Source organism: Synchiropus splendidus, chromosome 16 (genome assembly GCF_027744825.2).
Source record: "Synchiropus splendidus isolate RoL2022-P1 chromosome 16, RoL_Sspl_1.0, whole genome shotgun sequence".
Taxonomy (NCBI): domain Eukaryota; kingdom Metazoa; phylum Chordata; class Actinopteri; order Syngnathiformes; family Callionymidae; genus Synchiropus; species Synchiropus splendidus.
This window is the reverse complement of record NC_071349.1, coordinates 14,569,726-14,594,500: the sequence shown is the minus strand read 5'-3', so window position 1 is coordinate 14,594,500 and position 24,775 is coordinate 14,569,726. Positions and strand designations below refer to the sequence as shown.

Here is a 24,775-nt window from a genome sequence, read left to right as displayed (position 1 = left end):
TTTAATTCTCTTTCTTTATTTTTCTCAACGAATCCACACAGCGATAGAAATACATGTAACAACATGTCCACATGTATCCGCCTCAGAATCCCATGTGCAAAGTGTTGGTCAGCAGGTCGGCGCCCGCAGCATCACATGCCAGGCCTGTGTGCTTCTCTGGGCAAACAGATTCAGTCACGTCATCACGCACACGGTCGTATAAAGAGAGTCATTTCAGGAGTCAAACACTGAGATCACAGCGTCACAGGCGCAGCCGTGCGCTCGCACTCACACATGCACACAGCGATATACACTCACATTTCAGTAGAGGGTCCACGCAAGACCCAAATAGTTATGTACATTATTCAGTTATTACGCCGGTGAAAGCTTATTAAATTCACGTCATTAGAAATGGAACCCACGACACCGTTGGTAAATAAGAAGAAAGAAAGATGGTGATTCTCCAGTGGTCCGACTGTAGCAGCTGGGCTTTCATCCACCCGTTTGTAATGCTAATGCTAATGTGTCTCTCACATCCCAGTTTGGTTCAGGCAAGCCAGGCCACGTGCGCGTCCCCATGCAAACGTGCCACGCTCACATCACCAAACAGGATGACTGGTGGTCTCGCCGTGTCCGGGGTGACCCCCTCGCCCCGGGAGTCTGAGAGGAATGAGTGTTTGTTTCCGTTGGGAGCCATTTTAAAAGCACCATAGCATGTTGGTAATGTGAACCCAGCGCCCCCTTGAGCTTCTGAGGTACGGTGGCCAGGAATGAACCTGCGAGGCGCTCAGGGATGCTGCCGGTGACTCACTCCTAAAGTGCTTCTGTCATGCCATGCGGCCCTAAACGCCCCTCTCTTCACCAGGTCTGCTTCTCTGAAGCGGGTCGCCCAGTGGCCGGGCGGGGTCCTCGCCAAGTCCTGGACACCCACAGGGTCAGCAGCGGGACATGCGCTTCCGGTACTGCTCCACCAGAGGGACCAGGCACTGAGGCGAGCCGCTCTGCAGCAGGAAGGGGTGCTCCAGCAGGTCGGTGGCGCTCGCCCGCTCCAGCGGCTCCCGGGTCAGCATGCGGTCCAGGAAGTCCTTCAGAACCGGCGAGATCTGGAGCAAAGCAAGGCGCCACATTAGCGGCACAGTTGAGCGACATCTAGTGGCCGGTGTAGGTACCAAATGTGTCCGCTTACCAAATGTCGCAGAGTCATGACGTCACATCCGACATATACAATATCTTTTTTTTTATGTTTTAATGAGCCAGAGGAAATTGAAATAAAGGATTTCAAAGGCGATTTCTACCACACGCTGAGCATTTATTTCCACAAAATACTATGTCATCGAATTGTTTGCGAAGTTTATGTCCGTTCTTCTCCGCAGTCTGTGGAACAACGCGTCGTGATTGGCTGACCTGTACGGAGCTTTGTTTAATATTGCGCAAGAAATCACAATAGTCATATATAAAATACATCCAGAACATTTTTATTCAGTTACCAATGAAACTATGCATCTATGAAGGAGTTTTCACCCCTGCCACATGGGTCCTACCACTTCCGTTAGCTGAAAGACGCGGCGTGATTGAAGAATGGTCATAAACTTCGCAAACAATTCGATGACAAACATCGCATTTTGTGGAAATAAATGTTAGGCATGTGGTAGAAATCGCCTTGAAATCCTTTATTTCAATTTCCTCTGGCTCATTAAAACAAAGATTTCGTGGATGCCGGATGTGACGTCATCACTCCGCGTCAGGTAGGACACATTTGGTACCTACACCGGCATCATCTTCGCCGTCACCGCCTTGCCTCACCTGACTCGTGTTCCGAACAGTCGGCGCTGGCTCGTCCCTCAGTCTCTTCATAGCTGCCACAGGAGTTTCACTGAAATACGGCGGCTCTCCGTCCACCATCTCCACCACCATGATGCCCATCGACCACACGTCCACCTGCGGGGACCAAGTTTGAGCTGACTGAGTGCCACCTCATCTGACTCTGCCACAAGAGGGCGTCACCTCTGTGCCGTATGGTGATTTGGAGATGACCTCCGGCGCCATCCAGTAGGGAGTCCCCACCAGAGACTTCCTCTTCGGGATGTCCTTACTGATCTGAGCGCAGAAGCCAAAGTCGGAAAGCTTGACCTAAGAGAGGAGAAGAGCGGTGACCCAAACGGTTCGACCTGACCCAGACGACAGCAGCGGACCTCACCCGTCCGTCTAAAGTGAGCAGGATGGAGTCGCTCTTTATGTCCCTGTGAATCACCCCCTGCGAGTGGAGGTAGGCCAGCGCCTGCAGGACGGCCTCGCACACCGTAGCGATCTGCTCCTCGCTCAGCCTGCCGAACATCACTTTTTACAATGCAGTCACACACCTTCAGTTCTCTCTGCCAAAAATCGACAGCTTGAGAGGCGGATTCATGAATCACGGCGTTTTTAATGGCGCCTACGCAGCAAAATGAAAAACTTATTTTTAAAAGTGTCGAATAGTTTGACCCTGACTTCCTCTCATGCAGTTTTAGAGCAAAAGATGTTTTAATTCTGAAGCGCTGTTTCATAACACCACATAGATAATGAGTCTAACATGAGCGGACAGAAACTTTTCTGTCCAGCTTCTCCCACCCAGTATTTATTCCTACAGCTGTGACGTGCATAGTTTTGCTGATACTCCTGCTTTTTATAGCTCAGCTGGAAATAATAATATTCAGCAGACAATTGAACAAATTCATCTGAATCTGAATCAGCTTTATATGTCAGTGAGGATCCCACATTTGGTACATTTTTGTTTATTATTAAACAAACAAAACATAAATAAATAAAATAAAATAAAAAAGAATAAATAAAATAAAAATAAATTATAATAATAGAAGCAACTGCTAAATAAATAAACCACAAAAATGTTGATGTCAGCAGCAAACAACAACAAAGTCTTCTTTGTTTATTTATTTATTTATGTTGTGTCTAACTGTGGACACAATCACACAGAAAGTTTTTTTTGCCCAACATAGGTTTATAATTCATAGTAATAAGAGAGCAGTGAGCTCACTCGGACAGCAGGTGGCAGTAGCGTCACAGAGCTGCGCGATAAAGAGGATGTTGCAGGGAATGAACGTGAAGCCTTTAAACTCGACATTAAATCCACAGTCTGTCTCTATGGTCGCATGAAGGATGATTTATTGCAGTGAGTCGAATGTTTGGTTCCATTCAGATGAACTGTTCGGTTTCAGCTTGTTTTGACTTCAGCTGGATTTGCCTTTCGTCTGGTTGTGAATGACTGCAACGAACGCTTTAGTTGAATTACTTTAACTGAAAGTCGCTATTTTGAGAGTAGTTTGTTGACATTGGAGACCTAATACATGTAAACGTAAAAGTTGAGGAGAAAAAAAAAACGAGGCACAAAACACAAAACTTTGTTTCCATAATTTACATTTATAAACACAAAAATGCAGTGTAAACAGTATTTTTTAAACATAACATAGTAGGAGAGAATACAGAAACTGACTGATAACTCTGAAACGTATTTATGTTTCTTTATTGAGCTATTTTAATGTCAGATTTTTGATGATTTTATCCCCTTCTTCATTGAAGTGATATACATTATTGCATATATATATATATATATATATATATATATATATATACACTCACACCTTGTTATTTTTTAAAGTGTAGAATAGTTTACATATATATATATGTAGGGTCAAACTAGCATTTATTACTTCAATTAATTTGAGGTAGTTTAACAAGTGCTTTGAATTTGTATTTAAATTCAAGTAGCCACTCCGTCTCATCTGCTCAACATTACAAAAGTATGATTCATCACGAGTATCGTCTGCCGTTGTGACTAGCTATTGTCTAGCATTCAGCTCTTTATCCATGAATAAACCATCTGACCTGAATAAGTGGGAGGGTGTTATTCACCTTTTGTTTAATTGATGGGAACCATTCAGGTGAAAGATGGCAGCGCAGCGGAGGAGAGCGAATGAAGGGCTCTTCCACCCACCGCTGCTGTCACTTGGCCTGAGTCATTGTCAGGCAGCAGCTCTGGCAGCTGGGAGCCTTTTATTTGTCACCTGGCTCCAGATCAGTTTGATCGGCCCCTCGAGTCGTGAGGCGGCGCGACCTCGGGATCGGCCCGTGGACATCTAGCCAGCCATCTGTCAGTGACATCAAAGATGGCGGGAAGCTAATAGCCGTAAACAAATCTCTGGCCGTGGAGTTTGACAAAGCGTATTCGTGAATTGAAAATTTAGGTCAGACGGCGACGGCTTGGACGGAGGCAGCTCTCTGGCAGGTGATGCTATACTCCCCCTAGTGGCTGAAGTGCGCAACAACAAACAACAGAGCTGCTCTCACCTGGTTTCAGAGACGATGTTGGTGAGGGCGCCGCCCTGCAGGTACTCCATGATGACCCACAGCTCTTCCTCCACCAGAGCAGACTTGTACATCTCCACCACATTTCTGTGCTGGTAGTCTCTCATGATGACCACCTGCACACAGCAGACAGAGCCGGTGAGTGGCTGACTTCAGGAGAACCCTCTTCTCTCGTGCCGCGCACCTCATTGAAAAGCAGCTCCCGCCTCTGCTGCCGGCGCAGGTCCATCATCTTCACCGCCACCTGCCGGCCGCTGTGCTTCTCCGTGGCGATGCACACCACCCCCGTGGAGCCCTCGCCGATCTTCACAAAGTTCTCCAGGTAGGAGCGCGGGTCGCCCTTGTCCACCACCATCTGCAGCGCCGCCTTGAACTGCTCGTGGGTCACCTTCGGGGGGTCGGGAGGCGGCCTAGGGGAGGGGTGCGGAGGCCTGAAGGCAGGGGAGCAGGTTCCTTGAGGACTGGTGGCTAGCGAGCCGGTGGGTGAGGGTCTGGGTTGGGACGGGCTGTCTTGCCTGGGGTGGGGAGGATTGTGGCCTCCAGAGTGCCTGAGGAAAGGGTCCGGCCCGTTGGGCCTCAGTCCTATATTGGGAGACAGCCCCAGAGTGTAACTAGCGGAGGAGCGCACCGTCCGCTGGGGTCTGACGCCGCCGCTCACGAGGGGGCTGCTGGTTCCTGTGGGCAGGAAGCCCGAGTGGTACCTCCCCGCCGACTCTGCCTGAATGGTAAGAAGGACAGAGGGTGAGCAGTCGGCCTGCTGCCTGTGAGAATATCATCCAGGCACCTCAGTCGCACTCACTGCACCTGACATGAACCAAGTTGCTGTCAAGAACCGGAGTCCTGCTGGGCCACTGCCAAGCCCCGCCTGACTCTCAGCTGCGCCAGCACTGTGCTGTTCTCTTCGTTACAGTGACCCCTAGTGGCGTATTTGCAGAGCAGCCAATGATTAAAGTGACTGTTTTGTTGTTGTTGTTGATATTTAATATGTTTCATATAAAAAAAATCGAATATCTTTATATAATAATATAAAAAATATTTTTTTTTGCAAATAGAAGACATAGGTAGGTGTTTTCTTACAGGTGCACAATTCGGCATGTCTCCCTGGAATTGACACGATGAGTCAGGTGTGTCTTGACCTCCAGCCCCTGAGACTGACTCACCAAACCCAAGGGTTTGATGGAACCCAGGTAAAGAACCACAGTTCTCTCTACTCTCCCCTCAGATGACCATTGCATCTATTGTATATTAAAGCTTGATTTCAGTTGATACATGACATGACAAGTACATTCTTTTTTTCTCTCCATTTCCTATATAATATTTTATATAATATCCATCACAGCGTCTCAGTTATGCGTACTTCTGTTTTATTTCCTCTCCTCTTTTTTACTTGGAAAAAAAAATTGTATATATTATCTATCTGAGTTTTGCGAGATCTCTCAGTACTGTGACATACTGGGTTTATGTTGCAGTTCCTTTAAGAGTTCAATGGTGACAAGTGAGTGAGGGGGGAGCGAGATGCTGCGCTGAGGGTGAGAGAGAGTTCTGTTTTTTGGGAGTTGTTCAGGAGCTGCAATTGTTTCTGTTTTCTTGAGACCACTACACAGTGTTTGAGTGAAATAAAAGAAGAAACTAAACTACGGAATGGCTGTTTTTGTCTAGTACGAGCAGACGCTTCAATACTTTTGCAAGATCTCACGCCGTTCAAATGTATTGATTCTGCTGCGAGAAGTAGAGGAGTCATGGAGGATGACCAAAACCATGCTTGAGACAGACTGTATGTCCTCATATTTTAGTCCAATTTCAAAATAAAATTCAATGAAACTTTCCCATGGATGCTGACTCGCCATCGGAAATAGTTACGTCACTTCAAACTAGCATTGTGAGATCTCACATAAAGTACTGCGAGATCAATACTATTTTTGCAATATCTCGCAATACTTCCCTTTTTTTTTGGTCATGTCCCCTTAGGGGCTCTGTACTTTTGCAAAATAAATAAACCAAAATAGACGTAAAAGCAACTTTAGCCCCGCCCCCCAGCAGAGGGCGCTGTCCTGAGGCCTCCTTACTTTGAGGTCGTATGAGGAGAAGGGCCTCCCCGGGCTGTTCTGTGGATGCATGTACATGGGAGGATTGGGTCGCAGCTCCGCCCCGACTGGCCCTTGGTCTCCAGGATGCTGTTGAACAGTCATAGCAGGATTATAGAAACAAGCTACTGGTCTCTGACTCGGTGTCCCTCCCCAGGGAGGCTGCATGTCTCGCTTCCATATCAGTCTCTCCTGTGGGCTCCCCACCTCTTCGCTCACACGAGACCCCTGAATGTTGGGCGGCGGAGCCGGAGCGGGGCCCTCCACAGTGCTGACTTCATATGTGGACTTGGCTTTCGGCAGGATCCCGTTGGGTTGCAGGTTGGAGCTCCTCTTCACGCCCAAGTAGGGAGTGTTGCTCTCGCTGTGAATGTTCCGCGCTCTCTCCTTCCACGCTTCGTCCTGAGCCTCCTCCTCCTCGTCTTCCTCGTCCTGAATCAGGCCTTCGTACTGGTAGACGTCGCCCTCGCTCACCTCCCCCAGCCTGCCGAGAGACCGGGCTCGCTTCCGCGCCGAGGGGCTGCTCTTCCTCAGGGAGTTGGAGCTGGTGACGGACAGGCGGCTCATGTCGTTGATCATGGCTGCGATGTAGTCTCCGTGGCCGATCATGCTTCCTCGCACGATCGTCTGCAAGAGGAGGCGGAAGACAAGTCTTATTCGCTCGACCCCAGATCTGCACTTGCCTCAGCTGTTGCCAAAAAACAGGTCAGCCTGTAAATCAGTCTTTGGCAAAGAGCGGCCCCGGGGCCACATGATGTCTCTGGCTCTTACGCCTCTTGTGAGGTCACCGAGACGCTGTCGACACTTCACACACACACACAAACTTTTTCTGTAGATAAATATATATATATATATGTTTTCATGTGTTTGGCTGTATATGGAATATAATATCATATAAAATGTGAATTATTTAGTTACATTTTTAAATTTATGTTCCCATAAGACAAAAAATAATAATGTCATTTTCTGAATATTTAAGTCTGTATATGTTTGCTTATTGTACTGTACTTACTTATCTTACAAATTCCACGTATTTTTGTTTGATTATATTCATTTTTATTTCATGCTATAGGTACCCGCCCCCATTAATGATCAAAGGACATTTTTAAAAAGATATTTCCTTAGAATTATGTCAATCATATTTATCCGGCATCTTTTTTTCCCTGTTTTATTCTACTTCTTCTCATATTTCATATTTAAACATTATCTCACATAAAGTAAAGATTTCATTAAACAAATAAATGAACAAGAATCATAACTTATAGAGTTGTATGTAAAATTGAGTTTTTCAAATATTAAATAAAACATTTTTCCCGCATATTCACGATTTTTATGCAAATACATAATGTCATGTGTTGCTTTATGTTTAAAACTCAATAATATTACATAAAATTCAAATTTTTATTTCCAGCTTTTTATTAAAAAACTCAATAGCATGACATAAAATTCTATTTTTTAGTTCCCCGCCCATGTTGGAGCAGCACACACGCTGCTAAGGTGGCTGGTGTACGGACCGACCACCTCTGTGATTGATACTTTGTTTGTCAGGCTCGAGCTGTTCGCCAGCGGAGGCTGAGCATGAGGCTGAACTCTCCTGACACGAGTCTCTTGAAGGTGTTCAGTGGAAGTGACTTCATATTTTCTCCTGGTCCACCACCATGAGCCAGCAGCAACATCTCTTACTACTGAGGACTATATCCCATCATGCTCTGGTTGGTCTCCTTTAAAAGACACATCACTCGACTCACTGTTGCCTCCAGGGCAAAGAGAGCGTTTTACTGTGGCGTTAATATTTATGCCTGTTTCTGTGACCCGTCAGGAGGTATGTGCGCTCAGACATGTTGGGACGGAGCCTGAAGTGACGGCGCTCTGCGTCGGCCGCCGAGGTTTGGCCTGGGATGAGGTGCCATTGTTAGTGGTGATTCATGGGTCGGTTCTCGGGTGGAGTCACGAGCCGTCACTCAGCTCTTCTCTGTCACCATGAGTCATGTGATGGAGGAGTCAAGGTCAGACGTGTCATGGAGGGAATGATCCGAGAGAGCGAACATAAAGATGAGCAACTTTACTGTTTCACATTGGATTCTGACTTATTAAATAATAATAATAATAATAATAACAATAATAATAATAATAATAATAATAATAATAAATACTCTTGACTACTGCATCTATTGTATATTAAAGCTAGATTTCAGTTGATACATTGCATTTTAAAATACTTTTTGACAAGTACATTCTTTTTTCTCCATTTCCTATATAATATTTTATATAGTATCCATTACAGCATCTCAGTTATTTGTGCTTTATTTTCTCTCCCCTTTTTTACTTTTTTAAAATAAAAAATATTATTTATATATATTATCTATCTATATATGTATTATATATTTCTTAGACACCATATTTATTTTCTCTCCCCTTTTTTACTTTCTTCAAATAAAAAAATATTATTTATATATATTATCTATCTATATATGTATTATATATTTCTTAGACACCATATTTATTTTCTCTCCCCTTTTTTACTTTCTTCAAATAAAAAATATTATTTATATATATATTATCTATCTATGTATGTATTATTTATTTCTTAGACACCATATTTATTTTCTCTCTTCTTTTTTTACTTGAAAAAATATAAAAAAAATTATTTATATATATATATTATCTATATATGTATGTATTATATATATATCTTAGACACCATCCTTCAGTTAGTATTACATATTTTGTCTCTGACAGTACATAAAAAATGCATACAATTTTCTCTATACTTAAAAGAAAAATATATTTCCCCACATTTTCCCCTAATACTTCTATTCCAATAACAATTTAATGACGGTAAAATAACTTGTAATACTGGTCTGGCGCACCATATACTGAAGTTTAATCACCAGTCCAGTGACTTGTGAAATGTTTGACTTTGCTCTGGTTTAGGTGCTTCAAGTTTCTCGCTGGAAACTCTCCATCCTCCCCCCCTCCACCTCCTCCCTCGCTCCTTGTTATCTGCCTGAGGTTTGGACCACAGCGAATCCGACTGCAGAATGTCAAGAGCGGCTGCTTCTGTGAAAACGCCTGCGGAGAACTAGCCTTGTGAATTGGCACTTTATAAATATCTTTTGACTGGAAGTGACCTACATTCTCATCCCATCACATAAAGGTTGCTGTGTTTCTAAAAGGAAGTGGGGAATTGTTGCTGTGTGGAGTTTGGTTCAGCCGATTTTGCCGAGTAATGAATCCATCAGGACCGGGTCGTGAGATGAGTAGCAGAAGGTCTCACTCAGGAGACGCACCGCAGCGTGAGTGCTTCGCAGGTGCGGTCTGACTATGTGGGTCAATAGTTCAGCAGCTCAGGCTGCAGTACCTTTTTCGGCCTGAGTTCCACCTCCGTGATCCGCGAGGGGTCGACCATGGGCCGTGGCCTCCGCAGGTTCTCGATCAGACTCTGCCATTGCGTGGGGAGGCCGATGAAGCAGCCTCGCTTGGCGTCGAAGGAGGTGTGGACGCGGTGCTCGAAGTTCTTCGGCGCCGATATCTCAGGCCTCTTCTTTTTCTTCTTCCGAAACATCTTCAGGTCCACAAGGGAGGCAGGGCGTCCGACTCAGGGGTTGTCTGTGTGCGGGGGGGGAAGAGGGAAGAATGATTCACGCTGCATAGAGGAGGGAGGCTCAGCCACCAAGCAGAGCTGAGGTGCCCTTGTGGAGACACATTCTCATGAACTGGGTTTGGGCACGTCGCAACAGGCCCTTCAACTTCTCCATAGTGAACTGACTTGCAGCAAACCTCGCCAGCCGTCTCAAACACTTCCACGTCTGGGACACTGCTATGAGTGTGTCGCTGTCGGAGCAGCTCCGAGGGAGTGGGATGGATTTGCAAGCACGAGTCTAATGAAGGATGTGTGGTCAATTCAGGCTTATTCATCCTCCGTGCCCTTTTGCTGATGAGCCCAGCTGCTGCTGGCCTTCCACTGCATTAGTGCTCAACACACACTCACATTTGTACTTCTATGCTTGTGGGGACACCGTGAGTTTTCTCAGTGACGTAACCCTTTCCCCAGCCTCTCACCACCTGAACCAGGACTCTGAGCCGAACTCAGCTATTTTGAGGTTTTAATCCTCAAATTGAGGCTTAACCTTGTGGGGACCAGCCAGATGTCACCACAAAGGAAGGTGTTTTGTCAAGGATTGGCCCCCACTAAGTCATATAAACAAGCCCACACACTACACAATAATCCATACATTCGCTCTGAAAGCCAATAGACTGAACTACACGATCATCTGAGTTATACATAAGTAATGTCTCAAAGAGCTTTTGCCAGCGTAGTCCCATATATGTGTCACAACATCTCGACGCATCCACTCCGACAGTACTTATGTAACAGCAGTGCATTAAGAACAATAGCAGTGTTCCGTCTCTCCTTCTTCTCTCTGTGAATCGCACCTGCAGCTTCACTCTTAAGTCTCTTAAGAGCCCCCAAAGGTGCTGAGTCACTCAGCAAGACCACACAAAAAAGGGTTTTTGCCCATTTTATAGAGGACATCGCACAGCAAAGAGTCCACCTCGAGCGGAAGGATTCCGTTTGTGAAGGCCGCATGTCAAACTGGAGGCTCGGGGCCACATCCAGCCCACTGCATGGTTATGAATGGCCCGCGAGGTCATATTAAAGCCTGCTGGTAAAAAAAAAAGATTGTGAGGAGCAGAACAGTTCCTATAATTTCTGCCTCTCATTCCCGCCTTTTTTTTTTCCGAACACAGCTTGTACTTTTAGTTGGTCGATCCTTGAAGTCTTGAACTTTCTGTGTCCGATTGTTTTCACACCCTCACCTTATCTTGGTTTTCCTGTTGTCTACTTAGTTCCACATTTTGAACTCCAATTATTGGAGTATACTGCCTCTAACACAGGGTGGTAGAGGCAGGGGAACTGAGTTCAGAGTTCCCGTGACGTCCTCACACCAAATGGCAGCTTTTTAGTCCATATTAACTGTGCACTTTAAGACAAAGGATACACAAGTGATTCAATGAAAGGCACAAGAATGAAGAAGAAGGATGGAAACAGGAAAAACGCCTCTGCAGAGGGAGTAAACCAAGGGATTTGAATAACGTCTCATTGGTACAAGATGGCGAAGCTAACGCTAACACCAGACAAAGTGACACTACGACTCTGACCCCAATCATCGCAGAGAGATGAGACTCTGAAGGGACGTAAAACAGTTAAATAACATCAAAGTCGAGAAGGCCAACGCTAACAAAAAATGAGTGAGAGTTTGAGGCCATTGCATCCAGTACCCAGCGGATTCTGGGGTGTAAAAGCTTGGAAAGCTCCGACGCTGCTTCCTATACTTTGAGTTTAAATACATGTTTTTTGGAGCCAGATGGTTTTTGGAGCCAGAACCTGGGTCCTTGCTCTGTTGTTGAGACGTTACATCCTGCTGGTGCTGAATAAGAGGAACTAGAAGGGAACTAGAGGCTAAAGTCGTCCTCTCGTTGCTACATTTACATCTCTTGCCTCGAGTGTTCAATAATAATTTAAGGTTCTACATCTCATTTCCTGCCGCGCAGCTGTGCTGGAGGATAATCACTCACAAATATACCGTAAATCTCATGATTAATTCTGCTTCATATAGCCCCCATTATGCAGAGTGCTCTGCTTTCCAGGGGGATGTTCAGTCAGAGGGTAACACGCAAAGGCTCAGGGAGCGAGTGGTGATCTAGGCCAGTTTCCAGTGCCATCCCTCGCCTTCCTGAAAGGTTCTCCGTGACACGCCACTCACCACCACCTTCTCCAGAGTCTCCAATCTGAGGAGAGGTGGGAGCAAGGAGGTGGGAAAAGCTGTCTTCCTGCACTCACCAGGCTAATGTGCTAAGTGATGCATGGGCGTAGCAGTCGGCGCCCTCTATGTACACAGTTTGGTTCTGGGAAGGAATTTCATGCTGTGTGACAGCAACATTATCAGTAGATCAGAGGGACAGCACATGTGCTCAGGTGTTTAGGAGACCAAGTCAGAGAGGCTAGATGGAGATGGTTTGGACCTGTACAGAGGAGAGAGAGCCAGTACATTGGTCGATGAAGATGTTGAGGTTGGAACTGCCAGGCAGAAGGTGGAGAGGAAGGACAAAGAGGAGATTTATGGAGGTGGTGAAGGAGGACATGAGGTTTGTAGGTTTGAGAGAAGAGGAAGCAGAGGACAAGGTGGAAAAAAAGAAGAAGTGACAGTGACATTATGGTCTATTCCTCAGGTGGAGTGTTTGGTGCCGAGGCTCCTCTCAGACCAGGATGTGCCGACGTGACCTGAAAACTTTCTCCTGGAAAAGCTTTTAAGACCAAGCTGACAATCGTCGCTGCTCTCGCTGTATAGCGAGCTGCTCGACATGCAGATGTGCTGAGCAAATATTTACACAGGGAGCTCATGTATCCCTTTACAAGCAGATCGATCAATATTTACTCATGTGGGAAATGAAAACTGTTACAGACCTTGGCTGCCAACATCAACAGGGTGATAGCGATACAGTCCAAGCCCAGCTCCGCGTATCGACCTCCAGCAGTTCAAACAGCAGAAGCAGAAGCACCGCACGTGTTTATTATTCACGTCCGACCTCTGTTCTGAAGAGGAAACGCAATGTTTCTTAGGTGGACGGAGGCATTGATTTCACAAGGTTTAATCGCAGCTAACCGGCCGTTCATTGACAACTCTGACACCACAGGGCCCCGGGGAGCCTTGATTATGATATGCCATTGATTTTCCACTTTAACTACACCCGGCTCCGCTCACGTGTCGCGCCTTCCAAGTCGCACATCCTCCGAAACTGTCGGGACCTGACCCCGCGCCTCGGTGGCTCGATTTGAATCCATCAAAGTGCTGAGGCGAAATGCCAGCCACGGAGGATGAGGTCATCCCAGACATTTTTTTGCTACTCTGGATATTTCCATCTGAGCAACTGAACGCTCCGAAAAAAAAACATCAAAAGGTTTCAAGTTTTGGCTCAGATATGATCTGAACGAGTGTGATTTGGGAGAAATGCATGAGGGATTGCTGTGTTTGCGATATTCGACTGGAAAACTGCTTCACTGGTGCTTTCAAACCCAGCTCTGTCTGAGGTTCTGAGGGAACGCTGCATTTTTAATTCTCTTTAGCGCTGTGTGTCCCAAATTCTCCATGCAGTGATTCACGCCGGGGTAATATTTGACCTGGTATCTCATATGCTAACACAAGGATTTTGTTTCAGATCTGTGCTCTAAGTGAGAGACGCGACTCATGGCTGCAGTGGTTTTCAACCTCTTTTCTAAATCGCTAGGCAGAGGAGGCGGAGCCAAATACTGTCGCAAAGGTAGGGATTGTGAGTGACGATTGGAGGACTCGGGGTTGAAGCTTGCTTTAGATGTCTCTCTAGACTTGTATAACATGAGTGACAATAGCGGCCGTCTGCGGGCGGCGCCATATTTGTGGCTACGTGTCAGCTAGCAAAAGACTATTTTGTCATCTGATCCCATTTTTTGTGGTACTTCTGTACTGTGAGGCACTAGTGATACGAACACGTAACTTGTAGTAAAATACCTGTAATTTTCAAGACAGGACCCTTGTTTAGTGATTTACTTCTTCTGAGGTCCAGTCCGGGGGTTCATTCTATTCGCTAGTGTTTCTCCAATTTGCAAACCAGAGGACCATGTTGGATTTAGTCAGTTGTGTCACGAACACGTTGCACTTTCAAATTGTACTCACTAACTTAATAAATCTTCAGATGAAAGGATGCTGACTCAGCAGAATTGCTTTGGGTTCCCTGGCTGGACAATACACAAAAATGTGGTGAAGTCAGACTGCAGACTGGTGCACCCGCCCCGCTGAGAGTAAATGCAAGGGTGGAACCATGGCATCCAGAGATTAAATGTTATAACCTCATCATGTGCCAGGTAAATCCCCTCCACCTGGACGCCAGAGTTGTCACGCCACAGAGCTCCGCGGCCAGATGTCGCGGCTAAAGAAGAGAGAGGGCGTCTTCCTCTCCTGCTCAAATCAGATTTGCCCTGTGGAGATTTTACCTCCCTATTTGCCCTGAATTCTGTCATTCCCATGATGGCGAAGCGTGGCGTGCAGGTGACAGCGCGAGCGGGATTAGAACGCTGTTCAGTCCCTCACTGATCTAATTTTAGGACGCCTCGCTTCGCTCTCCCTCTCCAGCTCCAGACACGTGTTTATTTTGTACAGGATTCATGTCAAATCGCGAGGTGAGGGAGGGAGACGGTGGGGATGAGGTAATCCTCTTTTTTTTTTTATGTTTGTCAACCAATGTATAAGCTTAATCCAGCTATAATGAAGTACGGGGACTAGATCAGTTCCACGCTGGCCTGGATAACATCCCAGCAGGCTGTTCTCAGACTCATCTGCACCCTGGTCAGCTGGGCTAAACTTAAGTGCTCTCCTTGGAATGTTCAAAATCTTAAGGAGAAACTATCCAGAAGCACCGGAGTGCTAAGATGTGGTGTGGCAACCATGTAACCCCCCTTAAAAACCAGGCATGTTAGACTCAAATCCTCTGCCGGAACGCACTCACACCAACCCGTTCCATAATGCACTGCAACACTTGATGCTGTAATAAAAGCAAAAGGCTGAAAACAAGTCTGTATTCTGCACAAAACTACAATGTTTTTGCCCCAATTTCAACGCCTTCCTGACCGAGGATGTTTATATATATATATATATATATATATATATATATATATATATATATATATATATATATATATATATATATATATATATATATATATATATATATATATATATATTGGCGAAGCGGATAACAGTATTAATTTAATGACATTAAAAATCTCTTAATCTAGAAGGATAAAACCAGCATCGTCGCTGTCGAGTCATTTTTCCATGATGACTTCCTGGTTGTTTCGCTTTGTCGCGTGTGATCATGTGTCATTTCCGCCTCAAGCTAAAGGAGTGCGGACAACAGTGTACAACAATAGTGGCACATTTGAGGTGCTGCGTTGACATTATCGGGGCGCACCACAGACGTCTCAGTAACACATTTTCCCCTTTATATCTTTCACAGATTAAAAAAAAATCTGATAAAATTTCCAAACTCCTTCTGCAGTTTCTGGAGCAACAGAAGCACTGAAGAATTTTGAGATGCACTGGATGGTAATATGTTATCGCTAAGATTAAGATTAAGTAAATCCTTTTTTCTTCCCACATCAGGGGAAATTTGACTTGACGCAAAACATTAAAAACATTAAAGACAAACACTTTTAAGACTTTAAAGATATACATCAAGTAACAATAATAATTTGTGACCCAAACCCTGGCGACTCCGCCGTCAATCTTAGAGAGGAATGTGATGTTTGGCTGTAATCTTGCTCCATCTCTGCAGTCAATACCAATAACACTCTTAGTGAACCATCACCCTGACACTATGTTATTATGTCACTGGGGAGGGGAAGAGCAGTTGCCCACCTGACCTCATATCCAAGTCAATAGAAACATACAGCTGGAGGACGATCGGAAAGACTTCTGTATATCTTTCATCTTTATATCATGCACATGAATTCGTACTGCAAATACTGTAATAAAGCTCTGCTCCTGCAGAAGTGCTGCGTCCATCACCCCAACCTGGTGTTACGTCAAGGGCTCGCACCTTTTTGCAGCACCTGTATTGGCTTCATTCTGGTGACCGTTTCGCCCTCTGAATGTAATGAGTGTGTGGGGGAGTGAGGGGAGCGGCGTCTTTGGAAAAAAATGACACTCCCGCACACACTCTCATGCTCAACATCTGAGGGCATAAAAAATGTTCACCAGAGCCGGACGTGACCGGACAGAACAATCGCCGTGTTTGTGATTTAAGTTGGATGTCAGCTTTCTCTTTGAAGTCACCTTCCAGAGACAACAGAAGACGACAAGTGATGTCATAAGCTGCGTTCAATGACATGGAATAACGTGCGGCTCCCATGCATAATTCAGGAGACCGCTCTCATTCAACGTGGGCAAAAAGCCTTTCAGAATATTTCTCAATTCGGAGCGAGCCGCGAAGTCACGACACGTCAAGTCAGCCGTGCGTGGTGGAAACTAGCCTGAAGTTAAAGGAAGCTTCAAATGTAGGTCTGGAGGAGTCAACTGTTCGACAGGCACAACGCTCATTCAGCAGCTTGGACTGGTGTGTGTTCGCTATATAAGACCCCGAGACTCTCGTGTGATCATGACCACATGGAGAGTTTCCGCCATTTAAGGATCACTATATTAACTGAGTAATATTAGCACGACTGACCATACATCCTTCCGCAATGTCAGGGGAACATTAAGTGTTTAAACGTCAGGTTGACCTGCAGATCAGAAGCAGGGACATTGTTTGCCGTTTGGAACCACCGTGTATTTATTTAACCCTGCCTTGAATAACCCTGGAGGCGGTGAGTCACAAATACATATGGTGTCGTATCATGGTTCTCTACAGAGTTGTGTGAACAGTTGAGAAATCCCTGGAGAAGGTCGTGTAGAACAGGGCTTTCATTCCACAAATGGAGTCAGAAGTGGGATCAGTCTCCAGGCGACAGATGGTTTAGACTTGTGGAGAGACCAAGAATGGTGGGGAAAAAAATTGAAGAGGGCAGGTGCGACTAGCTGTTTTGCGAGAAAACCGTAGTTTTTCAATCAAAATGTGTCTCCGTTTATATATATTTTCTGTCAGTTTTTGGTTTGTGTCGCTGACCCGGCACCCAGCACAGATTTGTTTGGGTCGATCTTCACGCGGCGGCACATTGAATGCAGTACCAACCAGGGGACAGCCATCCAATGGAGCGATGACTTGTGTAGCAGGTGACCCGAGCCCTTACAAAGACATCACACAATGTTTTGTATTGTTTACTGCGTGACAAAGATTGACTGTATTTATGTGTCATTTTAAACAGAATCTCTGGCATGGTTCCCACTGCACCCAAGACTGTGTCACTTCTAACTTCTCTGTATCTGGCCTCATTATATCAGAAGCAAAGCTCCGAAGATAGTTGTCAGGAACACAGTCTGCAGCACAGTAAATTACATTAAAAGTAATACCCAATGAAGACGCGACGGCCGAGTCTTTAACAGCATCTCGAGCGTTCATGTGTGGTGACGTATCTCCAAAGGTCACAATGCTCACATGGCTGGGAGCAGTGGGTAACGGACACAGTCTCATCTGAAACTGCCAGTGTTGGAAGACGCGGGGCGAAGGGATGGTCAGGCTGCAAGCACAGAGCGTGTCTGTCATCGCGCTGAGTGACCATAAAAACACTCCAGGATGGCTGGAGAATAGTAAATGTGCAGCCATGTGGGCTGCCTTTTGTTTAAGGGCAGCAGTGCACGTCGGTCTTGCGCTAATATTGACAGGAGGAAAGGTCAGGAGTGGATGAGATGGAAGGACAGGCTAAGTACATCTTTTCACAACGGCCTCCAAGTAATGCTTCATGTGATGTCTCAGTTCATGGCACAAGCTGTCGCTGCTTCTTCTCCCTCTTATCGAGGGCAGCTTTATCACCAGAAAACAAGCCGCAGGAAGAGGATACTCGAGGACACTCGCCTTCGCCGCGCATCCCTCAGTCAGCTGACTGAGTCTCTGTCATGCAAATGTGCTCCACAAACTATCTGGCTCAGCCCTGCAGCCAGAAGTGAAGACATTAAGTTGCAGTAAGAGCCACTGTGCGTCTTCGTCAAATGCTTGAACATAATGACATCGTAAAAGCAACACTTGGAGTGTCCCGGGGCTTTTAAGGGATGTGCTATTGATGCATCGCTCGGAAGAGACGCTTCACGCCGAACGCATGCGAGTCTATGCAGCATGACAAAATGTGTATTAAGGGGCCAAAACCGGAGTGTGAAAGCGCATCTGGGATTAGCGCTTGATGATGTTTGAGTCTTCTTTAGCTCACGCACCGAACTGTGGTCCGGCTGACTTGATCCGCCCGGACGCTGGCGCGTCAACGTTCGCATGTTCACTGGGCTGCAAGGGAACTTAAGGTCAACAATCTTATTCCAGTCGCAAATGTTGCGTTAACATTGGAATTTTCTTCCTTGTTTCTTGAGTTGACTTCTGTTTTCTGCTCTGGACACTGCGTCACCTTCAAACTTGTCCTCTGCATGAAAGCACAGCACTCCATACGACACATTTGGCCTGACAGGAACGTGTCTATAGTGATGCCTTTCAGGTGACGTCTGCGGTGTCAAACGCTCAGGTTGAAGCATCGCAACCCACTGACCAATCGGAGCCAATGTACTTCACTGTTGATAAACAGCTTCAGTTCTACCATTTTGACTTTCCACTTAGGACACAGATTTGACCCACTTTTTTAATGCAACTTGAGAGACATTGAGAAGTTGTTCTTAATGCTGGAAAAGAATGACCGATCAGATGCTCGTAAAAAATTATTCAACCTTTAAAGGATATTCAATTTTGCCAAACCCAGATGGCACATTTCTAGGTGAACACCAGTCATATTTAGTAGCTGCTATACTCCCTTATACTGGTGTTGTTTGCCTCCTGTGGTAGTACAAACAGATTTGCTGTTGGAGTAGCTGCTTTGCTCTGTTCATGAGTCTCAGTGAATTTTCCTAAATCAATTCAATCGAGTCATCTGTGAGGCTCTGGGCCTTGGTGTAGTGGTAGAATCAAAGGCCAGTCGAGGGTCAAAGCTACGATCTCAGGAGTGGTGGAAGGCTTCAAAAGGATGCCACTATGTTTTGGAAGTTAGGGATGCTAACTGCAGGAGTTGGATATGGAGATACCAGGAACAAGGAGGTTAGCAAGAGGATAGGTGCCAGGACAGGGGCATTGCGCTCCTCCAAGGGCCGGGGTGGTGCAGTTTTTGGTGTGGAAACAAGAGCCAAGGCTCCCTCCTGCCAACTTCAGCCTACTTTATCGCAATTTCACGAGACCGAAAACCAGCCAGGTCTGATACCAGCAGCAACACTAAGGTTGTCTGTGAGAGGAGAACAGGCATGTTGTCGTATCCACCAAGCAAGAATAGACCTTCAGTCTTCCTGTCCACACTGCTGTCTAACAACGTGCCTCCTGCGCGGATTAGCGATCAATAGATCGTAGGATGTTGAAACCAAACTGTGGGATGGTGTTTCAAGCTTTTGTGTCACCACCGTGAGCCTGTTTGTACATGAACAGCAGACGCATGACACAACAAAGCAGGTCTCCACTCTACGGGCTGAGTGGAGCAGACATCCGGCTCGGAGTGTGCACACCTTGCGTGTCACCTACTCTACCCTCCTTCCTCTTGAATATAAATGAGTTACCTGAGACAGTAGCACAGGGCAGATTAGGGTACTTGTGACATCATTATACTTCAATAGAAAAGGCGTACATGAAGGGAAGACGGCGAAAACTTGTGGATTTACAACCCTTTCCATGGTTCCTCCTGAGTGTGGACAAGACGGAGCGGATCTGCGAGAGTCAAACAACCCAGTTCAAATATCACCTCCCACATCTATTCCACCTCCTGCACAACAGGTTTTCCACTTCTGGCATTTAACCAGTGGAAGCCAATGTTGTCGGGGAATTCGGTCACATGTCAGGCGCCTTCTCGCTGCTGTGTTTTTGAACCAGCATCCTTCAGGATTCCGCTGGTATGATCCGGACAGAGCGGCAGCCCACGAACAATGGTACAGTTTGTGTTTGTCAAGAGTGATCAGGCGCCTCATGATAGAGGACGGAGAGGATGTGGGGGTGAAGACTGTCTGTCACATCAACTGCACTGCATCCTCTTCTTCGCCGTCTCTCCACCTCCCGGTTCTCGTCCCCTCATTCCAATCGACGGCATACACTTGTCTGCTCATTATCAATGACGTTAAGCCTCTTTTCCTCCCCCCCCCTCGCCCCTCTGCTCCGCTCCCCCCCCGTCTCCTCCGTATGAAGTGAGGACACCGGGATGTAGAGGGACAAACGACTGAGAGAAAAGGCAAAGAATCCAAATCCCCCTTACCTTGGTGTCCACAGAAGAAGAGCGCCTCTCTCCTCCAGGAGGGATCGGAAGCCAGCGCATACACTCTTGCGCTCACTCGTACACAGCACTTACGCACATCCACACACACTCCCATACACACGGGGATGAGGAGGGTTGGCTCTCAAGCAAGCACACACTGCAGGCTGCCGCTTGCCTGGGAAAGCCTGATGCGTTCCTCCCTCCAGGCAGAAGCACCCACTGCCATCTCAAAGGCTCTTTGTTGGGGCTGAATCATCCTCAACTCCGTGGCCGAGAGCCGGGCTGTGCACCGGTGCCTTCTCCCGGCTCCACGCTGCACAAAGCCATGTAAAGGAAGTGGGCACAATCCAGGAGGAGAAAATATCACTGGCGCGTGCGGCTGCTTCCATCCCCCCTTCTTCTTCTTCTCCTTCTGTCTTTGCAAACACACACACTCTCCCTCCTACCTCTCTCTCACTCTCTCTCTCTCTCCATCGCTTCTCCAGCCTCCTCCCACTCTTTCATTGGGCTGTCGCTGCTAAAGAATTGATAGCGGTGTGCATGCGTACGCTTGTGTCTACTCCAAGAGGTGGGGACGTCCCCTACACCTCATCACCTGGGATACCTTTCATCCCGCCGCCAGCTCTCCACCTCCTCCACTCTGTCCTTTCTCCACCTAATGTGGGTGACATGAGAACATTAGCTGCGGAGGCTCGCCGCGCTGCTGTTCACTCGAATGCATTATCCATGCAATGACAGAGGAAGGGACGGCAGATGGCGGGAGGAGGTAGCAGAGGGCGGGCAACAACTACACCTACTTCACTACTTTCTTCTTGTATCACTGCAGAAAGAACGCAAAATTCAACTTTAAATTGAACAACGTGACTAAGAAAACGCGCCTTTTTTATTTCGCTCTGTACAATGAAAAGGTAGTTCTGAGAAAATGATTCCTCCAGCGTTGTATTAAGGGCATTTTTGTAATTAAGCGCTAATACCACTGTTTCTTAAGCATTACCTTCACTTTAGGAAGTTGTTTACGACAAGTAATAAAAAGTTCTTATCTGAAAAGAATCAAGGGCTTTTCATTCTGGTGGTCACAAAGCTAAAGATAGCAAGAGTCACAGCTAGCGTCGCCAATGACTGTGAGCCGCTCAAATTCTCATGTTCCTGAAAAGCTTGTACGCATTTTAAAATACGATGTGACACTTTTGGTGATGAAGAATGCGAATGAAGTTAGCAGGTTAGCGTTGATGAACAATAATGGGTTGAAATATTAAATATAAAATATTTTTAGGTTTTCTATTTCCACATCCTAAACAGTTAAAACCTATTAATTTGGTTTAACTACAAACTCTCAGCTAAGTGTACATGCTGTTCGTCCTGGTGGTGGTTAAAGGTAGTGCAGGACATGTTCTTACTTTACTACGTATCTTCACGCCCTGATTTCAAACAGCCCATTATAGTAGTAGCAAAAAAAACTGTGTTCACCTATGGAAAGTTCAATACTGTAAAACACTGTCCAATCCAAACCACTTTTCTAGATTGCGTACACTACCTTTACTTTTGATAGTAAACATTCAGCATCTTCCAGGGGACTAAACTAAAATATATATTTCCTCCAGGGTGAAATGATAAGGACACCCTGGACAGGAAGCCAGCTCACAAGAATGGGGTTCCAAACTAAAAGCCCAGTGTAGAAACCTTGTCTCTAGCTGGACTTGAACCAGGAACTGTCGCATAACCTGCTCGATTCCAGATCCCAGATCAGCGACTCTGCCCTGACATGTCTCCGCTCTCCGAGCAATCCTCAAATAAAACACTCGCCTCTGTTTTTTCCGCCACAATCGCTCGGTGAATTATTTAGACGCCGGCTCAGAACAGACACCGAGCGGGATTCGGGTCAAGTCGCTCGGTCCGTCACATTTGGACGTCTTATTTTTAATGACGTGACACATCACATGGACTGGAGTGGAAAAGGCTCAACTGGAGCAATCTGCATAACAATGACAGATTAGCCTGTTAGCGGGAATGAAGACCCCCCAACCCTCCGCCCTCCCTCCCCCATCCTTCCACTCCTCACAGCATCATTGTCACAGATATTTATAGCTTTGCAAAGATTCTGCTGCCTTACATGCCCTTAATTCTGACTTTCTTTTGAGGCTCAAGGATTAAATTTGCAGCAGAATGAGACTCATTTACTTAAGAAAGCTGCTCTTCCTGATAAAGGGAAGAAAGTGGGTGTTGAATTACCTTTTTTTTTAGCCCTACATGAGGTGATAGTTTGGTTTAATATCAAGGGTCTTGCACATAAAGGAAGCGCACCTCTAGTGTCCCTACTCCCAGTATTTTAGAACTGTGTAATCCCGGATTGAAATGCAGAAGTATGGAGATAACTCACGCGGTTTTGAGGCGGCCATTGTCACTGAGCAGTTTGAAACAGATTAAAACGTAAAATAAAGGCGTCAAGATAAAACTTCATTTGCCATCTGACTCGGAAATTCAAGTGTCACATGAATCATAGGGGCCATGAAGGAGTTGTGAAACATTTATGCCCACATTATCTAATGATAATGGCACCATTGAGGCTCTGATGGAGCTCAACTTTCATCACATGACCTGCTGAATCCAAACCAGCAGGCGTCCTTAACCGAGTCACCGCGTCCTGCAGTCGCACACTTTATGAGGAACAACTCAAATATCTAAAATCCTTAAAGATTAATGTCCTAAGTTTATACACGTTGAAATAATCGTTGACTATTTAGTGTAAAAAACAAGTTGTTTAGTATAAAAAATGTGATTAAAAAGGCGAATATAGTTCTGAAATAAATATGAAATCCAGCAATAATACTAATCATTTATAAAGCAATTTTTCATGTTGGAAAATAACAAAATTAAAAAAGCATCCAGTGCATGAGACTGAACTAATTATTAAATCATTATAAAATCATTAACTGCGGTAGGAATTAGCTTGAAGTACAGTCAGAGTGAGGCTGTGCTAGCATGCTAATTTGTGGTAGCTAACAAGAAATGCTGTGGACAAAAAAGTGGCAAAAAGAAATAAAAGCAAAAGCTCATTTGCAGCACAAGACACTTGCTATAAAGTAGACGGCCTCACTCGGCCCACAGGCCATACGTTTGAAACAAAGATGAAAGGACCAGTGAAAGATAGATGGTAAAATAATGGCCAGTTTCTGCCCCAAAAGTAGCATTGTTTCCATTTTAAAGTCAGAAAAGGGACGCACACTTGTAGTGGACATTCCTGCCGACTTATCTAAAAGTGCACAAATAGGTTGAGGGCACTGAGAGTAAGACACGGCCCATAAAAGAGTGCTCAAAGTAACAAGCGCTCTGCAGTTAAGACTCATGGATTTTCTGCCGATCAGACTCACTGGCTGCTTTTCTCCTCGGGATGAGCTTTTAACAAGTCCTGCCAGACCATGGAAGACGCAACATGATGTGGTTACACTGCTCCGCCGCGACCGTGGCGCATCACTCACACACACACACACACAACCCATCATTTCTCACTGACACACAGCTCCCAGTCAGAGGAACTCACCAGAGAAGAGGAGGATCTGGGGTCACGTATCCAAACATGACGGCGCAGACTCCAGCCACATTCTGTGTCAAGGGCCTCTCAGGGGACCGGCCTGAAAAAGTGCCCTGCCCTCAAAATGCGAGGGATTTCACTTGCTAATGAAGGGGGCAGCCATTCATCAACGTCTGGCTGTGTGAAGTGGATCCAGTCGATGAAGCCTCTCAACACTGGAGTCAGCTGGCAAACCTCCCTGGACAATGATTAACTCTACGTGTTCAGCAGCCGCCGTGTTCTTATGACTCACGTCCGCCCAGTGGAGTAGGATCATGTGACAGTCCATGCTGTCATAACACAACAGTAGCACCAGCAATGAAAGAACAGGATGTAGAGTAACTTGGATTTAGCGCACACAAGGGGGCGCTAAATCAAATTTCAAAAAAGTCTTTTTTTTAATTAATCTTGACAAGTTAACCAATAAAATAAATGCACGTTTTTAAATAGTTTAAGTTCCTAAAATATCATTTATTTATTTGTTATTATTATACAGTATGCTGTGCAATACTTTTTGGTACATATTGGATAAGTAAATGTGATAAACCTAAAAAGTACCTAAAAATAGAAAATTTTCCAGTTTGGTTGTGATTTTTCAGTTGTTTTTTCTGAAAATGATTGACAGGAGCAACAGAAGGGGTCAGAGTGGAGAGGTCGATCCAAAATATGAGTGAAGAAGTACACTGTTACACAGTAGCGCTGCGTTGTCCGAGGATGTTTTTCTTACCACCACTAGAGGGCTCCACGGGCAGAAACACAACACTAAACGAGGCATCTTGTCATTGCAGAGAAGTAGAGACAGATTGTAGGGTCTTCTTATCCAACACTGAA

General features: G+C 45.7%; 1 protein-coding gene across 3 annotated transcripts; it reads right to left on the bottom strand.

Moving 5' to 3' along the window:
• Positions 1-20,810, bottom strand: LOC128747375 (serine/threonine-protein kinase PAK 6). Of its 3 annotated transcripts, XM_053845237.1 has the most exons (10): positions 20,377-20,810; positions 9,784-10,031; positions 6,630-7,049; positions 6,405-6,512; positions 4,523-5,056; positions 4,321-4,454; positions 2,177-2,303; positions 1,984-2,109; positions 1,783-1,917; positions 1-1,082 (listed from the first exon to the last, which is right to left on the bottom strand). In XM_053845237.1, exons 2-10 carry the CDS (start codon positions 9,985-9,987, stop codon positions 915-917), a joined length of 1,956 nt encoding a protein of 651 aa, XP_053701212.1. In that variant the 5' UTR covers positions 9,988-10,031; positions 20,377-20,810; the 3' UTR covers positions 1-914. The 3 variants fall into 3 exon arrangements, with proteins under 3 accessions (XP_053701212.1, XP_053701210.1, XP_053701211.1); XM_053845235.1 differs by having other exon boundaries at positions 6,405-7,049; XM_053845236.1 differs by having other exon boundaries at positions 6,405-7,049; positions 20,552-20,810.
• Positions 20,811-24,775: the final 3,965 nt, after the last annotated feature.